This window comes from Miscanthus floridulus, chromosome 4 (assembly GCF_019320115.1).
Source record: "Miscanthus floridulus cultivar M001 chromosome 4, ASM1932011v1, whole genome shotgun sequence".
Lineage (NCBI taxonomy): Eukaryota > Viridiplantae > Streptophyta > Magnoliopsida > Poales > Poaceae > Miscanthus > Miscanthus floridulus.
In genome coordinates, this window is record NC_089583.1 from 15,802,279 (window position 1) to 15,821,298 (window position 19,020).

At 54.7% G+C, this 19,020-nt stretch overlaps 2 protein-coding genes across 2 annotated transcripts; one reads left to right on the forward strand and one right to left on the reverse strand.

The window, feature by feature from the left end:
* Window positions 1-948: 948 nt before the first annotated feature.
* On the forward strand, window positions 949-4,110 carry LOC136548112 (uncharacterized). Its single transcript, XM_066539748.1, has 5 exons — window positions 949-978; window positions 1,064-1,689; window positions 1,773-2,312; window positions 3,484-3,811; window positions 4,078-4,110. The coding sequence occupies exons 1-5, from the start codon at window positions 949-951 to the stop codon at window positions 4,108-4,110; spliced, it is 1,557 nt and encodes a 518-aa protein (XP_066395845.1).
* Window positions 4,111-14,339: 10,229 nt separating this feature from the next.
* On the reverse strand, window positions 14,340-15,107 carry LOC136551021 (uncharacterized). The gene has a single exon (XM_066542620.1). It carries the CDS (start codon window positions 14,801-14,803, stop codon window positions 14,561-14,563), a length of 243 nt encoding a protein of 80 aa, XP_066398717.1. The 5' UTR covers window positions 14,804-15,107; the 3' UTR covers window positions 14,340-14,560.
* Between the last annotated feature and the right edge of the window lie 3,913 nt (window positions 15,108-19,020).

The following is a 19,020-nucleotide window of genomic DNA, read 5'->3' on the forward strand; positions in this document are numbered from 1 at the left end:
GAGAGAGAGAGAGAGAGAGAGAGACAAACTCACCACCGCATTCGAACCCTCCACTACCCTTATGGCCGGCGACATCATTGTCATCGAGGCGGACCCTTGGGATCCGTCTGACGTCACCGTGGAGATGCTTTAGTCACTCATCGATGGCGGACTCCTTCGTCTGGTGACGGACCCCAACAGGTCAGAGTGGATCGCTCCGTCGGGCGAGCTGGAGCCAAGGCCTCACGACGGTGACGTCGTGAGCTTCGTCTCCTTTCACGAGCACGGCCTCGGCGTTCCGGCAGATCGGTTCATGCGGGTGCTCCCGCACTACTATGGCATGGAGCTCCATAACTTCAACCCCAACTCCATCGCGTAGGCGGCCATCTTCGTCGCTGTCTGCGAGGGGTACTTGGGGATTGCTCCCCATTGGGAGTTGTGGCTCCATCTCTTTTGGGCGGGGCACACCACTAAACCAACGGGCACGTCGGGCATGAGGAAAGTGGTGAGGGCCGGCGGCTGCACTCTCCAAGTGCGTCAGGACTGCCAACACCTCTACATCCCGGCCCAGCTCGCGTCATCCAATCGTCAATGGTACACGAGCTGGTTCTATCTTCGCAACGACGATGGAGGACTTCCCCCCTACACTGGGCGGATTGTGGGGAGCTGCCCGAAGAGGTGGAAGTACGGCGTCCTGAGGGAGGATCAGCCCAAGCTGCAGCCGCTTCTGGAGGGGCTGGAGAGGCTACGGAGCCGTGGCCTTACTGCGGCTGTGGTCATGGCTGCCTTCCACCACCGAAGGGTGCTGCCGCTGATGGCTCGGCGGCGGTGCCTGTTCGAGATGAGGCCGGGTGAACCAAATGAGGGCATCCGGATGTCCTCCTCCGCCCTTTCCGATGAGAAAATTCTCCATCGGGTGGGGGAGACGATGGAGGTGGAGCTGAGGGGCGGCAACCTGACCCCATCGCGATGCGCCTATCGTGGGGGTTCCTCTCGCTGGTAAGTCACGCGCCGCTATGGCCCCTGAGCCTTCTCCGCTTCTCCCTACTTCTCGTTCCCTTATGCACATTCGCCATTCCTTCAGGGGATGATGGACGTGCGCGCCTCTCCACCGCCCGTTCCTGAGGACGCGAGGCGGTGGGCGATCAACCGGGCGCACGCCGAGGCACAGAAAAAGTGGAAGGACGCCAAGGCGGTGAAGCGCACGAAGAAGATCCTTGCGCACGAGGAACTGGACAAGCGCCGCCGCCAGCAAAGGAAGGATGGCCTCCTGTTGGAGGAGTCCCCATCGTCGTCGGTATCGATGGATGCCTCGGACGGGGATGACGGGGGTGAGATGGGGCGGGGTCCCCTAGACCATCTCCCTGACGTCGGGGAGACGGTGCCCGGGGCATCGGCAAATAGTCCGGCGCTCCCAGAGGGAGGAGGAGGAGCTGTCCCGAGGTACGCAGTCGCCCGCCCTGGGGTCGAGGCCGACACGCTTGAGGCGTGGGCGCTAGGCAAGCATGCCGTTAGCCCGATGGGCCCGACGGTAGTAGCGGAGCAGGCGGCGGTGGGTGCAACGCCACCGCCCCTGCAGAGGATCAAGGGAGCGCCGGGGCCCGTCGGGGACCGGTCGGCACTGGTGGATGCGGAGGCCGCGCCCCTGCCGCGGCCACCGCCCTTGCAGACGAGGGTTGCAGTGCCGAAGCGGCTGCAGCCTCACTCGGGGTAAGCGTATTTTTGGGTAGAGCCGCAGCGTTTTCCGTTCGCTCTTTGGTCTTGTGCTGACCCTGTAGGTGATTTGTCCTTAGTCGGAAGCGATCTGCGGAGGTGCTTTCCTTGGCGCCCCTCAAGGCGCTCAAGGTGAGCCCTGGCTCCTCCGCCCACTGGGTGGCAGAGGTGCAGGCCGCCCTACAACACGGCGCGGCATCAGCGAGGGCCGACCCGAAGGAGCCGGTCACCCAAGGAGGGGTTGCCGAGGCGACCCCGACACAGACAGGGGAGGGAGTGCTTTCACCCCGCGAGGGCGAGGCTCATGAGTCGGATGGGGCCGAGGTGCCCTTAGTTGCCGAGGCCACCGAGGTCGAGGTCCCTAGGGTCCCTGAGGCTAAGGCGATGGAGGCCGGGGCGCTCAAGACCGCCGAGGCCACAGCGGCGGGGGTCGATGTTTCTGCGACCACCGAGGCCACGATGGCGGAGGCCGGAGCCCCCGAGACCGCCAAGGCCATGATTGCGGAGGCTGGACCCCTCGAGATCACCGAGGCCGACGTGACGGTGGCGAGGCCGTCTGCCCAGGAGGTGGAGATGAAGGCGGCAGAGGCCTTGGTGGCGCCCTTAGTTCAGGGCCCACCGTTGTTATGAGAGAGCGCCCGAGAGGCGGAGGTCTATCCGATCTCCTCCGATGATACTTCCTGGGCACGGGAGGTGGTCGACGCCGAGGAGACCGGCGCCGTGGAACAGCCGGTTCTGACCCTGGGCGAGGGAAGCTTGGCCCTCGTGCGGGTGCGACCCGAGCCTCGTGGGTGGGATCACCCGCGTGTACTGTGGCGGAGCCAGGATGACCCTGAGGGGGAGCCTCTGTTCGCCCTTGAGGACGCAGCCGAGGGCGGGCACTGGGACACCTTCGAGCAATATCGCCAGCTCATGGAGTGGTCACTACGGACGGTGCTGTCCGTGGTGGCCGACAAACTGCCCGGAGTCGCCCAGGTTCGCGCTTTCTTTTCTCGTGCGATGTCGTCTTTTTCTGAGTTTTGTTGTAGTGAATGACCCCTGTTCTGCTTCCCCAGGAGCTCGAGACCCGGTCCCTTGGGAAGTCGGTCTTTTTCCGGCGGGAGAGGGATGTCTAGGACCAGCTCCAGCGGCAAAAGGGCCTGCTTGCGGGTGCCAACGAGCTTCTAGCGGCGCGGAGCGCGGAGGTGGAGGACCTTCGGCTTCATTGTGCTGACGCGAAGGTCGAGGTGGTCATGGCCCAGGAGTAGGTCACCCCTTTGGCGGCGTGGGTCAAGGAGTTGGAGGAGGAGCTTACCCACGTCACCGGTGATCGAGATGCCTTCAGGTCCCGGGCTGAAGAAGCGACGGCCTCGGGCAAGGCCCTTGCTGGGCAGCTGGGGGCAGAGCAGAGTGCGCACCAGCTAACGAAAGGCGCCTTGGATGAGGCCCTTACAGCGGTTGAGGCCTCTTGGACCGAGGCTGTGGTCTAGAGGGGAAAGGCCGAGGGTGAGTACTGTCCCCCTCGTTTTCTTCGTTTTTCTTATGTTCGCCTCCTAACTCCCTGGTGTGATGCAGAGCTGGGGAGAGAGGTCTCTAGGGCTACCGAGGCTTCTCGGGTCGAGGCCCAGCGCCTAAAGGAAAAGGCCGATGCCTCCATGGCCGAGGCCCAACACTGGGGAGAGAAGGCCGAGGCCTCTCGGGCCGAGGCCCGACGCTGGGAGCAGAAGGCGAGGGGTGAGTTCCACAGGCTTCCATCCCTTTTTTGGCTTGTTTTTCTTCGCACTCAATCTCACTCTGTTTCCTTGGGCGTAGGGTTGGAGGCGGAGTTCACCCGGCAGCCGAGGCTTCTATTGTGGTGCAGGCGGTGCTCGAGACTGAGATTGGGGAGCACGAGACGCTGAAAAGTGCCGCCCATACCGCCTGTGAGGCCTCAGAGATCGAGGGGGTTCAGTCAGGCAGCTCCCTTGGGAGCCGTTTGATTGCGCTGAGTGGCCAAATGCGCGAGCAGCTCCGAGGAGCGCTGCACACGGGTGTCAAGCGCGCGTTGGCTGTCATCGCCTCTCACTACATCAGCGTTGACCTCTCGGCCATCAGTGATGGCTATGTCCTGCCTGATGATGATGAGGAGGCCGACGTGGCGGTCACGAAGCTGATGGAGGTGGCGAAAGGCCCTGGCATGGCGCTAGCAACGCTGTTCGAAGAGGAGGTGGTCCCTCCCCTGCCGTCTGCCGATGCTGGAGGCCCTGAGCCTTGACCTAGGCCCAAGGGGCCATGTAAAAATAGAGTAGGAATTATCTTTGTATCGTAACGCTTGTGGCCGTCGAGGCCTTTCTTTTTGAAGTACTCGTGTTTCTTAGTCGTTGGTCTTGTATTTTCGAGCCTCTGCCTTCTGTTATCTCTGATCAGATTTCTTTTGCAAAAAACCTCCTTGGAGCTTAAGCAGTCCCTTGGGCGAGAGGTGGTGAGGGATTGCCGTAGCCCGAAGGCGTAGGCCATCTCGCGACTCTACCAGCCTCTTGCTTAGGAAACAGACTTTGGTCCGTGGGCTTTTTACAACCGATTCGTCAGAGCGTGCTAGAGAGACTTGGCGTAGGATTTTTTTCGAAAAACAACTGAAGAATGGTGCTTGAAAAATGGTGCGTGGGACTTAGGGGGAGTCCCCCATCTAGCCCCCGAGGGAGGCTTGGTTCTGCAGAGGTAGAGCCAAGTCTGCCTTACAGTGTTATCGTATTGCCGAGACCCACGATGGACTCGGGGGGTTTCTCGAAAAACTAGAACAGCTAAAGAACGCTTCTTAATTGTATTCCGAGAAACAATATATACAATGTTTGGAAATTTAAGGGTAAAAGCGACGTAGTTGTTCTATGTTCCAAGCGTTGGTGAAGATTTCGCCCTTCTCATTGGCTAGCTTGTAGGTCCCGGGCTTCAGTACTTGGGCGACGATGTACGGCCCTTCCCATGGTGGGGTCAGCTTGTGGCGGCCCTTGTTGCTCTGTGTTAGCCTCAACACCAGGTCGCCTACCTTCAAGTCTCTGTTTCGAATGCGCCGAGCCTGATAGCGTCGCATGGCTTACTGGTACTTGGCCGAATGTAGTAGCGCAACGTCTCGGGCTTCCTCTAGTTGGTCGAGGGCATCTTCGTGGGCGGTGCGGTTGCTTTGCTCGTTGTAGGCCTGTAGCCTCGGGGAACCATATTCCAAATCAGTGGGGAGGATGGCCTCGGCACCATAGACCAGGAAGAAAGGTGTGAACCCCGTGGCTCGGCTTGGAGTGTTCCTCAGGCTCCAGGTGACCGATGGGAGTTCGGCGAGCCATTTCTTGCCAAACTTCTTCAACCAGTTGTAAATTCTTGGCTTGAGGCCTTGTAGGATCATGCCGTTGGCACGTTCTACTTGGCCATTTGTCCTTGGATGTCCTACGGCCGACCAAGCCACACGGATGTGGTGGTCGTCGCAGAACGCCAAGAATTTTTTGCTGGTGAACTGTGTCCCGTTGTCGGTGATGATGGTGTTTGGGACCCTGAACCTATGGATAATGTCGGTGAAGAATAGCACTGCTTGCTCGGATTTGATTTGATTGATCGGACAAGCCTCAATCCACTTGGAAAATTTATCGATTGCTACCAAGAGATGGGTGTAGCCCCCAGGCGCCTTCTGCAGAGGCCCGACCATGTCGAGCCCCCATACTGCAAATGGCCAAGTGATGGGGATGGTTTAGAGGGCTTGGGCCAGGAGGTGTGTCTGCCGTGCGTAGTACTGGCATCCCTCGCAGGAGCGTACTAACTTGGTGGCGTCGGCAACCACCGTCGGCCAGTAGAACCCTTGGCGGAAGGTGTTTCTGATGAGCGTCTAAGGCGCCGCGTGGTGCCCGTAGGCCCCTGTGTGCAAGTCCCAAAGTAGGGCTTGGCCTGCCTCGGTGGTGATGCATCGTTGGAGGACGCCAGAGGGACTTCACCTGTACAATTCGTGATTGTAGAGGACGTAAGTCTTGGCTTGTCGCGCAAGCCATCGGGCTTTGGTCCTATCGCTAGGAAGCTCTCCCTGAGCGAGCCAATCAAGGAATGGGACTCGCCAGTCTGTGTTCTGGTCGGTCTGGGGAGGCCCTGTGTCCACTTCCATGACCTCGGGCTCGGCCGAAGGCGTCTTGGCAGTCGAGGAGGCATCGAGCCTCACGGTGGGTTCAGCTGGTGGGCCCTCTTCCGCTGCTGAGGCGTAGTCAACGGAAGGCTTGTGGAGGTCCCTGGCAAAGACGTTCGGGGGGATCGGAGCCCGTGTCGAGGCCATCTTTGCCAGTTCGTCCGTGGCCTCGTTGTATTTCTGGGCGATGTGGTTGAGTTCGAGACCGTCGAACTTGTCTTCTAGGCGACGTACCACCTTGCAGTACGCCTCCATTTTGGGGTCGAGGCAGTTTGACTCCTTCATGACTTGATCAATGACGAGTTACGAGTCGCCCCGAATGTCAAGACGTCGTACTCCAAGCTCGATGGCGATCTGCAAGCCATTGACGAGGGCTTCATACTCGGCCACATTGTTGGAGGCGGCGAAGTGGAGCCAAACCATGTAGCACATGTGTATTCCGAGGGGCGAGATGAAGAGCAGACCCGCGCTTGCCTCGGACTTCATCAGGGACCCGTCGAAGTACATGGTCCAGCACTCCGTCCGAATTTGAGAAGGTGGCAGTTGGGTGTCGGTCCACTCAGCCACAAAATCGGCCAAGACTTGAGACTTGATTGCTTTCCGAGGTGCAAAGGTCAGGGCTTCCCGCATGAGTTCGACAACCCATTTGGCTATCCTACCCAAGGCCTCCTGGTTATGGATTACCTCTCCTAGGGGGAAGGACGATATTACTGTTACTGGGTAGGACTCGAAGTAGTGGCGCAGCTTGCGTTGAGTCAAGACTACGGCGTAGATAAGCTTTTGGATGTGGGGGTAGCATGCTTTGGTCTCAGAGAGCACTTCGCTGATGAAGTAGACAGGTCGTTGGATGGGTAGAGCATACCCCTCTTCCTGCCTCTCTACTACTACGGCCGCGCTGACCACTTGGGTTGTTGCAGCGACTTATAGTAAGAGGGCCTCGTCCCTGGCCAGCGGTACCAAGATGGGAGGATTGGTGAGCAGCGCTTTGAGCTTGGCGAGGGCTTCTTCGGCCTCGGGGGTCCAAGAGAAGCGTTCGGATTTTCTCAAGAGGCGGTACAGAGGCAAGCCTTTTTCGCCGAGGTGCGAGATGAAGCGGCTCAGGGCCGCAAGGCATCCCATGACCCTCTGTACTCCCTTGAGGTCTCTGATTGGTCCCATGCTAGTTACAGCCGAGACCTTCTCCGGGTTGGCTTTGATGCCACGTTCTAAGACTATGAATCCCAAGAGCATGCCTCGAGGGACCCTGAACACACACTTCTCGGGATTGAGCTTGATGCCCTTCTCTCTAAGGCATTTGAAGGCTATCTTCAAGTCATCGACGAGATCCTCGGCCTTTCTGGACTTGACCATGATGTCGTCTACATAGGCCTCGACGGTTCGCCCGATGTGGTCGCCAAAGACCTGGGTCATGCACCGCTGGTAAGTGGCCCCTGCGTTTCTGAGGCCGAAAGGCATAGTCATGTAGCAGTACATGCCGAATGGGGTGATGAAAGAAGTCACGAGCTGGTCGGACTCTTTCATCTTGATCTGATGGTAACCAGAATATGCATCAAGGAAAGACAAAGTCTCGCATCCCGTAGTGGAGTCAACGATTTGATCGATTCGAGGTAATGGGAAGTTGACTTTTAGACAGGCTTTATTCAAACCAGTGTAGTCTACACACATCCTCCATTTCCCATTTTTCTTTTTGACCAACACAGGGTTAGCTAACCACTCTAGATGGGATACTTCCCTGATGAACCCGGCCACCAAAAGTTTCTGCACCTCCTCGCTGATGGTCCTACGCTTTTCCTCATCGAATCGGCGTAGGCGCTGCTTCACCGGTCTAGAGCTGGCCCAGATGTCTAAGGCGTGCTCGGCGACCTCCCTTGGTATGCCCGGCATGTCTGAGGGACTCCACGCGAACATGTCGGCGTTTGCGCGGAGAAAGTCGACGAGCACGGCCTCCTATTTGATGTTGAGGGTGGCGCTTATCCTCAGCGCTCGGTCGTTGGGGCAGGCGGGGTCGACTAGGACAAGCTTGATGGCCTCCGCGGGCTCGAACGTCCCAGCTCGATGCTTGGGCTCAGGCAGCTGGCTACCGAGTCGGTCGAGGTCGACGATGAGGGTCTCGGCTTCCACGAGAGCCTCGGCGTATTCGATGCACTCGACGTCGCAGTCGTATGCATGCTCGTACGTGGACTCGATCGTGATGACGCCGTTGGGACCCGGCATCTTGAGCTTGAGGTAGGTGTAGTTGGGGACCACCATGAACTTGGCGTAGCATGGCCGCCCCAGGATGGCATGGTAGGTTCCCCTGAATCTGACCACCTCGAAGGTAAGTACCTCCTTGCGGTAGTTGGATAGGGTGCCGAAGCAGACGGGAAGGTCGATGCGCCCGAGGGGTCGCGTGCGTTTCCCTGGCACGATGCCATGGAAGGGCGCGGCGTCACCCCGGAGCCGCGAATGGTCGATCTCTAGGTGCTCCAGGGTACTGGCGTAGAGGATGTTGAGGCTGCTGCCTCCGTCCATCAATACCTTGGTGAGCCAGGTGTTGCCGACGATCAGGTCGACAACAAGCGGGTACTGCCCGGGATTCGGGACATGGTCGGGGTGGTCATCTCGATCAAAGGTGATCGCTTCCCAAGACCAGTCGAGGTATCGGGGAGTGACCACCTTGACCGAGAAGACCTCTCGGCGCTCCCTCTTCCGTTGGCGTGCTGTGAGGCACGCTGAGGGTCCGCCAAAGATCATGAAGGCGCTGTGAACCTCGGGGAACCCATCGTCCTTGTCATCGTCCCGGTCGCCGGCCCCTTTCGGCTTGGTGTCGTCGTTGGGGGGGGCTGAGCTTGGCGTAGTAACGCCTGAGCATGGAGCAATCCTCGAGGGCGTGCTTTACCGGGCCCTGATGGTACGGGCAAGGTTTCCTAAGCATGTCGTCGAAGGGCCTAGGGCCATTGAGGCCTCTGGGATTCTTGCGTTCTGCGGTCGCAACCAAATCAGCCTCTAGGACCTCCTGCTTCCCCAGGCGGCCCTTTTTCTTTCTCTTGGGGAGGTGGGAGGCTGAGGCCTCGGGGGCCTCGTCTCTCCGCTTCCCCTTGGCATTGCTGTCGGGGAAGATGGCTCCAACAGCCTCTTCGCCCGAGGCGAAGTTGGTGGCGATGTCGAGGAGCGCGGCAGCTGAGCGCGGCATGTTCCGACCTAACTCTTGGACCAAGTCCTGGTAGGTGGTGCCAGAGAGGAAAGCCTAGACGATTTCTGAGTCGCCGACGTTGGGCAATTCGGTGCACTATTTGGAGAAGCGTCGGATGAAGTCTCGGAGAGACTCGTCCGGTTTCTGGCGACAGCTCTTAAGATCCCAGGAGTTCCCAGGGCGCACGCATGTGCCCTGGAAGTTCCCGACGAAGATCCTAACCAAGTCGCATCAGTCGTGGATTTGTGAGGGGGGAAGGTGCTCGAGCCAGGCTCGCGCCGAGTCTGACAAGAGCAAGGGGAGGTTACGGATGATGAGCAGGTCATCGTTCGCGCCACCTAGCTGACAGGCCAGGCGATAATCGGCAAGCCAGAGTTCGAGATTGGTCTCGCCGCTATACTTCACGAGGTTGGCTGGTTGCCGAAACTAGGATGGGAAATGAGCAGCGTGGATGGCTCTGCTAAAGACCCGAGGGCCTGGCGGTTCGGGAGAAGGACTGCGGTCCTCCTCACTGTCATAACAGCCACCTCGGTGTGGGTGGTAGCCCTGAGCAGGTCCCTCATTGTCGTGGCGTCGTCGCCTGCTGACCACCTCATGGTCTCCCTGCACCTCGCGTCGATTGCCGAGGCGGTCAAGCAGCAAGGGGACCCTGTGGGCTATCGGTGCTCGAGCGGGCTCGGGACGAATCGAGGCTTCCCTATCCTACCGAGGTGGTGTCGTGGGTAGGTTCAAGGCGCCCCCGTGCCATCGGGAGGTAGAACTCTCGGCCTGCTGCACCGCGGCGGTCTCTAGGAGATCTCAGAGCTCGCCGCGGACCCGTCGCCCCTTCGTGGTAGAAGGCTCGGGCATCGCGTGGACCAGCATTGCCGTAGCCGCGACATTCTGGCTAGCGCGATTGAAGACTGGGGTTTGCTCACTCCCTTCGTCGTCGTGGATGCGGTGATGCACATCATGGGCCCTCCGTCGGGCTCCTCCGCCGTCGCTGTGACCTCGCTGCTCCTGTTCGAGAGAGTCTCAAAGCTGCTGTAGAAGGAGTCGGTCTTGTTCGACCTTGGCCTGGAGCTGACGGAGCTGTTCCAGGTCCAGGCGTTGAGGTCATGCAAGGGCGAGGTTCTCGTTCCGTGCTGCCGATAGGACAATGCGTGGAGGTGTGGCGGCGCCTGTACCCGGGTGAAGCGGGGAACGGCTACCCACCCCCTTGTCCTCCTCGTCCGCCCTCGGCATCCCGAGCCCAACGTGGAAACACTCGTGAGTGGGGTCGTAGGTGCCCTCGTCGTCGAAGTCGGAGTAGCCAAAGCAGTATTCGCTTGCGGCCAAGAAGCGGCGCATGGCTTCAGGGTCATGGAGTCTGGAGAAATCTGCTTCGGGCCATGCCTCGTCCTCCTCCAAGGAGTCGGCGTGGGTGTCGAGGTTGAGAGCGAAGCGCTGGCGGCGTCCTACAGGATCCTCGTGAGCGGAAGTGTAAGCGTAAGCATAAGAGGCGGCGACATTTCTCAACCCAAAGGGGTATGGGGATGGTGCCATCGCCGGGCTCTGCTCCACCGAGTTGGCTCCTCAGGGAGCGGTGGAGCGGAGCTTGATGACTGGGCATCGCCGCGTGCCACCGGCGTTTTTCCCTTGTCCAAGCTCAGGCTAGACAGGTCCCCAACCAGGGACCTTGCGCCAACAGCTGGTCGTAGGATACCGGCGGAGAGCAGCGTGTCACCCTGGATTCGCATAGCGTCGGGGTGATCCTGCTCGCGTCGTGCCTGGCGAGCGCGGCGAGAGCGGCCGCCTGGGCGTCGCTTGTGCCTGGGCTGCCGGTGCGTGACTTCATCGTCGGTTGGTGGGGCTCGGGGCGTGAGGAGTACCATGTCGTACTCATGCCATAGAGACATGAACTCTAGGCACCCAAACCAAATCACCGTGCCGAGGCGCAACGGTCGTACGGGGTCTGCCATCCGGAACTTGTTGGGATGACGAAACTGACATGTAGAGGCCCCTACCTGGCACGCCAACTGTCGGTGTTTCGGACTGGGAGGCCCTCAACCAACTAGTAAATTTGTACTGCGTGTTCCTAATCCCGGATGGTGATACAAAGAGACACAAGGCTTATACTGGTTCAGGCGATCGGTGCCCTACATCCAGTCTGAGAGATCGATCTTGTATTCCTTGCACCGAGGTGCTTGTAGTAGGGGGTTACAAGCAGGGTGAGAGAGGGAGCCAGTCCTAGGTCTCGACATGGAGTGATGCGGGCTACTTGAGACATTGCTCTCCGACAGCAGGGGAGTATGCGTGTTATAGGGTGTTGTTTTTGTGTGTGCCTGTGTTCCTCCCCTAGAAACGGCTCAAATCCTTTCCTTTTATAGTTGAAGGGAGGACCAGGGTAGTACGTATGCTAACTATACGGCGTCGTGCGAACGGAGGCGGCGTGTCCGAGCTCTGTAGCCTGTTCCTGTGGCGGCATGGTCGTCGGAGTGGTCCGTCCTTGAAGCGCTGGGGCGACGTGCTGGTCACATCCGATCCTGTGCGTCATGGGAGCCCCAGGGCTACCTCGAAGCGGGCGCAGCGGTCAGCGTGCGGGTCGCTGCGGGTTGACTGCGCGCGAGGCCGAGGCTTGGTAGGTGCCGAGGCCGAACCATGGTGGGGGTCTCGGCAGTCGTGAATCTCGAGATGGCCGAGGCCCTGATGTAGGGTGCCGAGGCTCGGAGGGAGCGGTCGGTCTGGTACGCTGGTTCGGAGGCGATGATGACCCGAGCCAGACCTCCCATGCCGCGTTGTCCTCGGGGCGGGTGTTACGGGGCACAGCGTAACGCCGGCGCTGATCATGGGCACAGCACCAGAACACTGTGGCCAGTAATCCCCGCCGTGCCTTGTCTTAGCCGGTATGGTGTTGATGCGACTCCTTGTCCCGTCGGCCACTCCGTGGTGTCGAGCCGTCGTCCGGTGCGGGAGTGGTTGACGCATTAATAGGACGTGACATGCTGTCGGGAAGACTGGTCGAGGCGGGAGCTACGGGTTATTGACAAGCCAGCCTCGGGCGATACGAAGAATAGTTGTCTCAGTCGAGGCTGTACGCACGGGGCCTCGGGCGAGACGGAAATTGGGCTCCTTGCCGAGGCCTCTAGTGAGAGGCCTCGCGCGAGGCGGAGATTTCGTCAGGGTGTCGAGACCTCCCATGCGAGGCCTCAGGCGAGGCGGAGAGCCGGTGGGCTCGGACGGGGCTGGTGGTGAACCCATGGCTTACCTTCTGGCTTTGTTGTTGATGAGATTTAAGTGACTCTTTTGGTGTACGCTCGGGGTACCCCGTTTTATGGTACCCGACACCGCTGTAGTCACCGGGGTCGAAGTCGTGCCTAATTGTAAAAGTCGGGTCGTGCCGTGCCGGCCCAGACACGGCCTGCAACACCGGGTCGGGCCGGGCCGGGCCCGCTGATCATCGGGTCGTGTTGTGTTTGGGTCGGGCCAAAATAGCGTGCTTCGTGCTAGGCCGTAGTGCTCGGGCTGTATGGACATTTATAGCGTGGAGCGAATAACGATTGATTTTTTTTCTTCTAATAATCGCCAAGACTTTGTCCACCACGAATTTAATCAGGCAGACTTGTGGGTTGTGAGAAGAACAAGTTGAGGATATGACGCCGATGCCACACGCCAGATCTGTGGAATCTCCTTTCTAGCATCTTTCATTTCTCTGCTTGGAACAGACGCAGCCCACGGTTATTAGGGAATTAAATGAAAATTGAAGATTGTACATTCTAAATCACATCACGTCATGTTTTGTTTTTTAATTTATTCCGCCCATTTTTTTGCTCGAGGAAAAATACAAAAACAGAACCGATGATGTGGTTCTCACTCGTTTTTACATCATCTTATTTTTTTCAGGTGGGATAAAAGCACTATTTCATCCTGTATTTATAGATCTAGGATAAATATTAGCTGTTATGTATTTTTACGATAATAAATATTAGTTTAAGAGTTTAGAAAGTCTTAGGAAAGCTCAAGAAGCTCGTGAGTCCCTTTACCAAGGCTCCTAAAATGGCACACAGATAACATAATTTTAGCTTAAGTTTTCGATTCTCCTCCGTTTGTATTTTTATTCGCAAAAAAACTATTCTTGTTTTGTTCTTTTTTCATGGTTAATAAAACCTAAAAATTTGTACATCCTTTCAGGCAATTTATGGAACAAATCAGACAAGAGGTGAGAAATGCCACCACGGTTTTTGAGAGCGTAAATAAAACAAAAAAAAGTCAATCTGCGAAGGGTAATACCAGCCCCTTGACGTTGCATTAAGAAGAAGATCTCATGCGGATTGAGAAAAAAAAACGGAATCCCACCCATACACTACGGCACGATAGAACTATAAGGACCAAGCCACGGCAGGACCTTAAACCCATGCTTCGGCGTGGGATAGAAATTTTTTTATAAAAACGAAAAGACAAATTTCACTACCACGCCATTGCCGGACCTTAAACCTATGTTTTGGGTGGGACTGAAAAAACGTTTATAAAAACCAAAAGACAAATCTCACGGCGGCCGCAAAATCTTTGCCTACTCCAAGCCGCACATAGCGAACATGGGCAGGCATTCACATGGATGAACAGTCCAGAGAATATAAGAAACAAAAAAAAAACCCCAAAAAACTATCATGTCCCATCTCTCGCTCTCCCCGAAAAATCAGGGCCGGCCGGCGGCCGCATCTACTCGGCTCGCCCGTGACTGTCAGCCGGCCGGCCAGGGGGGCCCACCCGAATCGCAGGATCCGCGACGGCGATCTCACGTCCAAGGTCCAAACACGCAGCGCGCGAATCGCGTCGCGTTGCGTTGCCGAAAGCAAAACAACGGGCACCGGGAGCTTCCGTGTTCCAGCCGTGAGCCTGCGATTGATCCTGTGAAAGTGAAGCGGACGAAGCATACGGTAGCACTTAGCACCGGCATCGAATGATGGATGGATGGATGGAGACGGGAGACGGCTCCTGTTCCGCGATATTTGGTGGGCCGGTGGCGTGGATGGACGAGGAGACGCCCCGCCGTCCGCCGACCGACCCCAACGAATCCTCCACCGAACGCAACGGATTTGTAGCCTCTCGTTTTGCTCTACTACTACTCAGCAAGCAACCTAGGATTCGTTCGTTCGTTCCACTCTGCTTGACGTCACGGAACAGGAACAACAACTCATCGAGAATTGTGCTACGGGCTACCCAACACGTATGGAATTTGTGCCAATTCACGTAACGTAAAATTAGCCAGGTCAGAAGACGGCAGGAGGACACGCTCGGCTTCGGCTCAAGCCCGGATTGTTTGGAACGAGGCAAAAACAAGAAAAAAAAAAGATCAAATCAATGGCTTGACGAACCGAAGCACTCAACGCATGACCCGAGGCATTTCGAAATCGAACGGAGAGAAATTTGAGCCCCCCGAAGAAATGAATTACTAAATCCACCGTACACCAGCTGCTGCCGCTTGCAGGCAGCTTCTTCACGAACCCAGCACACACACAAATGAAAACGGGAGGAGCATCGCATCACATCGCGTCTCCTCCCAATAATGAATGATACATCGCCGCCGTCTTGTCGACGGCTCCGGCGGCCTAGACTAGACTAGTCTAGACGACGGTGTGCAGGATGATCTCGGAGGCGTCGAACCTCTGCCCCTGCTGCTTCTTCATCATCATCGCCGCGGCCGCGGTGGCGGAGTCGCCCTTGCGGCCGTCCCCGCCGGCCGCCGCCGCGGGGGACCCGGTGCCGGCAGGCGGGTGGTAGTAGAGGCGCGCGGTCTGCGGGCAGTGGGAGTGGAACCGCGCGGCGATGCGCACGCCCATGTCCAGCAGCTCCACGTACTTGCCCATCTCCAGCCTCCTCCTCTCTTCTTCTCCCTCCCCCGTAGCGCAGCGCAGATGAATCTCTCGGCAAGCCTCTGCTCTTCGATCTCGAACGGAACGGGAAGGGGAGATGACTAGTGTAGGTTAGCTGTGGATTGGATCCAGGAGGATGGTAGCTAGTGCTGCTGCTGCTTTTCGTGGAAGGAGGTGTCCCAGGAACAGGAACAGGGCGCTGCGGCCATGGAACGGCGGAGGAGAGGGTTGCTCATGCCTGGGGGAAGGGGAAGGAGATGGCCGGCCTCCTTTTATGCTACTGGGGGATGCCTTGTGCTAGTCCTCTTCTACGGGAGGGGTGGAGTAATTAATGAATGAATTTGTCTCGCGTTGGGTGTGGGCTGGCGGTGTGTGCGCTCGTTAACACCGCGTGGACCTGCTGGAACGCCTGCTGAAAACGGACCTCCCTGCTTTTTACCATGTTTTTTTTTAGTTTTTCCCGTTGTTGCAGTTTACTTGCTGGGAGATAAAAACGTTTCTGCCATGGAAATTACAGTGGTTTTCGAGACGTCTTGCTCCCACGTTTGTCACGGCGCTCCCTTTTCCTCCAGCGTGAGGGGAAAAAAATCACAAAATATGAGCACGTGGAGCCCCGTTGCTCCATTTCTTTCGTGCAATCTGTTCGTTGATTGATTTGTGAGTTAATAAGTCTGATTAATGTTAATTTATTATGAGAAGAAAACAATATATCATAGCTGATATGCCTTACTGCCCGCGAACAGGCTGATGGGCTATTGGACTTGGACGTTGGACCACACCCACGCCACTGAAAGCAAAAGCACCGTAATAAAACACTCTCTCTGACTCTCCCTCGGAGTAGTCTCCGTGTTGCTTGGAGGAAGGAACGGAACGGAACGGAGGAGGGAGGTTCCTGTGCGTTCCGGGTTCACGGAACGGAAGCCTGGCGAGGTGCGGCCTCGCCCGGATGAAGCCTGCCTCTGCCTGGGCCGGGCTCGCTGCTGCCAGTACGAATGTGTGGTGTCCTGTGTCCAGGACGACTTTTTTCCCACCAAAAAATACCCTCGTTTAGATCGTGAAAAAAAGTGAACCCGATGAACAGTACCACTTTCGTCTTATTTGGTAAATATTGTCCAATCGTGGACCAACTAGGCTCAAAAGATTCATCTCGTGATTTCCAACTAAACTGTGTAATTAGTTATTTTTTTTATCTATATTTAATACTCCATGCAAGCGGCTAAAAATTGATGTGATGGAGAGAGAGTGAAAAAATTTGGAATGCATCTAAACGAGGCCTTGTACTAGGTACGTGACGTGCTACCACTAACGCCACTTTTCTTCGTACGAGTACGTACTACTGCTACTCGCTGGGGGTTTGGTTCCGTTCACACGCGTGGGCTCTGGCTGCTCTCTCTCGTCTGGACCGCTGTGCCTGATGGTGCCAAATGCAGCGCACCATTCAGCGTTAGCAGAGGACTTCGAGAACTTCTGACCTTTTTCTTTCTCCTTCCTTCGCAACTAATCACGCTGATAGGGATCAATTAAGCATCTGTGGTGTGTGCAGGCGTTTCATACGCACCAAACGGCCGATGCTGATATATTCTTTCCTCTCTGTTTTCCTTTTACAAATATATAAGAGATTCTTGTGTCCTCCGTTTAAAAAGAAGAGTTGGTGAGTGTGATTGATGAGATTTGTGAGGTTTTTGGTGGTTTTCTCGGTCGCTGACACGTTCTGAGGCATCCGCCCGCTCCCAAGGCTGACACGTTCTCGGTCGCTGACAAAAAGAAGTGGTGGATCCAGGTTTTTAAGTTGGACATAACCACGTTCGGCTGATCTTAAATTCGGCTTGTTCGGCTTCTTTTTTTTTCCAGTCGGAACAGTGTTTCTCTCTCACAACATTTCAGCCAGAACAGTATTTTCAGCCAATTTCAGTCAAGTTTCAGATAAGCGAACGGGAAAAACACTTACAATTTGTAGAGTCTATTGTCATTGACCTTAGTTTTAGCCATGTATTTGGCTTGGAAATCAATATGTTTATTGCTTTCATGTACATGGTTAGCATAGTGAGACATGTTTAATGCATACGTTGAGTTAGCCTCTTTTTTTTTCTATATTAATTCATAATGTTAGAAGTGAGTAGTTTTAGAAGCATTGAGATTTTTGTAATGAAAAATGCAGGTAATTTAGTTTTAGAAGTTACTTTAGGTTTTTATTGTAATGAAAGGGGTGTAAAGTTTTAGTTAAAGGCCTGTTTAGTACTACTTCATCATCTCTATCATGGAGCAACTCTAAGAAAACTTTGGAGTTTCTAGAGTAGGTGTTCCACAAATTCCACCTTTTTTTTTCAGGAGTAGAGATGGCGGAGCTATTCCTATTTGGCTAGCAAAGTTGAGACCATAATGGGAACGAATAGTTCAAAACGTGTGTTCCAAATTGATTAGGTAGACACCATTGGAACTTTGCTAGCCAAATAGTTCAAAACGTGTGTTCCAAATTGATTAGGTAGACACCATTGGAACTTTGCTAGCCAAATAGTTCAAAACGTGTGTTCCAAATTGATTAGGTAGACACCATTGGAACAAAATAAAATAATACAAGCTAGTATGACTTAGAGCTTGGAGGGGTTAATTGTTAGCCGTTAAAAAAATAGTCATAAACGATTCAAATAGGAGGGTAAACAAGGGGCTAAAAATTATCCAAGCACGAGTTCTTATCACATTATATTAGCCAATAACAATCAACTAATAAGGACTAACAGTTTATTGCTATGGACTTATAGTCCCGAGATTCAAATATATACAATTACTCATTCTGTTTAAATTATAAGACGTTTTGTTTTTTCTAGATACATAGCTACTATTATGCAACTCATTGAATATACACTATGTCTAGATACATAATAAAAGCAATATATCTAGAAAAAAATCAAAACGTTTTGTAATTTAGAACAAAAAGATTATTTTTTAGTTCTAACTACTAATTAGCCCGTTAAGGCCTTACTTAACCCATCCAAACATACGCCCCCTGCTCCCATCGCAGTCTCCACCCACCGCCGCCCCCATGGGCTACATCGAGCGCGTCCTCATCACCCGGAATTTGGTTGCGTCGATTTGAGGCACAAAGTCACGGTCTACAGGCAAGCTTTTGCAACAGCTAAAAGTCATAGGGCCGTGGGCGAGCGAGCTCTTACATGCGGTGCGCGAACAGGTATTTGGGCCTAAGAGCTTTGGGCTGGCCTGTCAGCACATGGGCTTAGGTGTGTACCAGCGTATGGGCCCTCCGCACGTCGCACGCTAGCTGTATTCCATGATCGGTTCCGTCCCGTTGTATGTCCTGTCAGCCCATGGGCTGTATTCCAGTTCTCCTGTCCGACTTCAACATTTGCGCGAGGAAAGAGTCCATGTTAACTTCCTCAACTTTTACGAAAGTCCGTTTTTCCTCCTTGAACTTCAAAACCGGACAAAACACCTCCCTAAACTTTTAAAACCGTTCATCTTACCTCCCTGGACCTGTTATAAGCAGTTTTGAAGGCGGTTTTGTCTTTTTCTTTTTTTATTTATTTCGGATGAATCTTTGGAAAATCATAGTAAATCACAGAAAAATCATAAAATAGAAAATCCAATTTTGTTGGACTCTACATGAGTAGATCTACACAGTGAACATATAATATGATACGCTTTAGTACAAACTTTTTGCTGTGGCTTTAAATCTATGATTTTCTGTAATTAAATGGAATAATTCATATCTACTGTTTTTACGGTCCAATTGTGATGAAAATTTTCTGGTGGGCTAATTCTTGTATGCTTAAACTATAGTAAAAATTTTATACTCACTGGATCATGTATATCTTAGTTATAGATTTATTTATACACCTGCGCAACCCCTAGGCAACTGCTCGGGCGACGAACTTTGTCTTTCCCCGGATCGGGTGGATCCAGCGCTTGGCTTCCCATTTGCGGCGACAAAAGGTCCCATGACTAGGCCGGCGATTCCTCCCAACAACGACGAAAACCGTTGGTGCCTCCACGGGGAATCATGGGAAAGGATAAGGCTGTGCATTTTGCACAAACCCCCCTATTTTCTATGAATTTCATGATAGTCCAAATGGATTATTAATATATTCCAGATTTATGTTTTAACCCTCGGGTTTTAACAGAACTTCAGTGTACTATATTTACCTCATGTAAATATTCATTTTAAACATATGTTTAAATGAATTATGATGCACAAT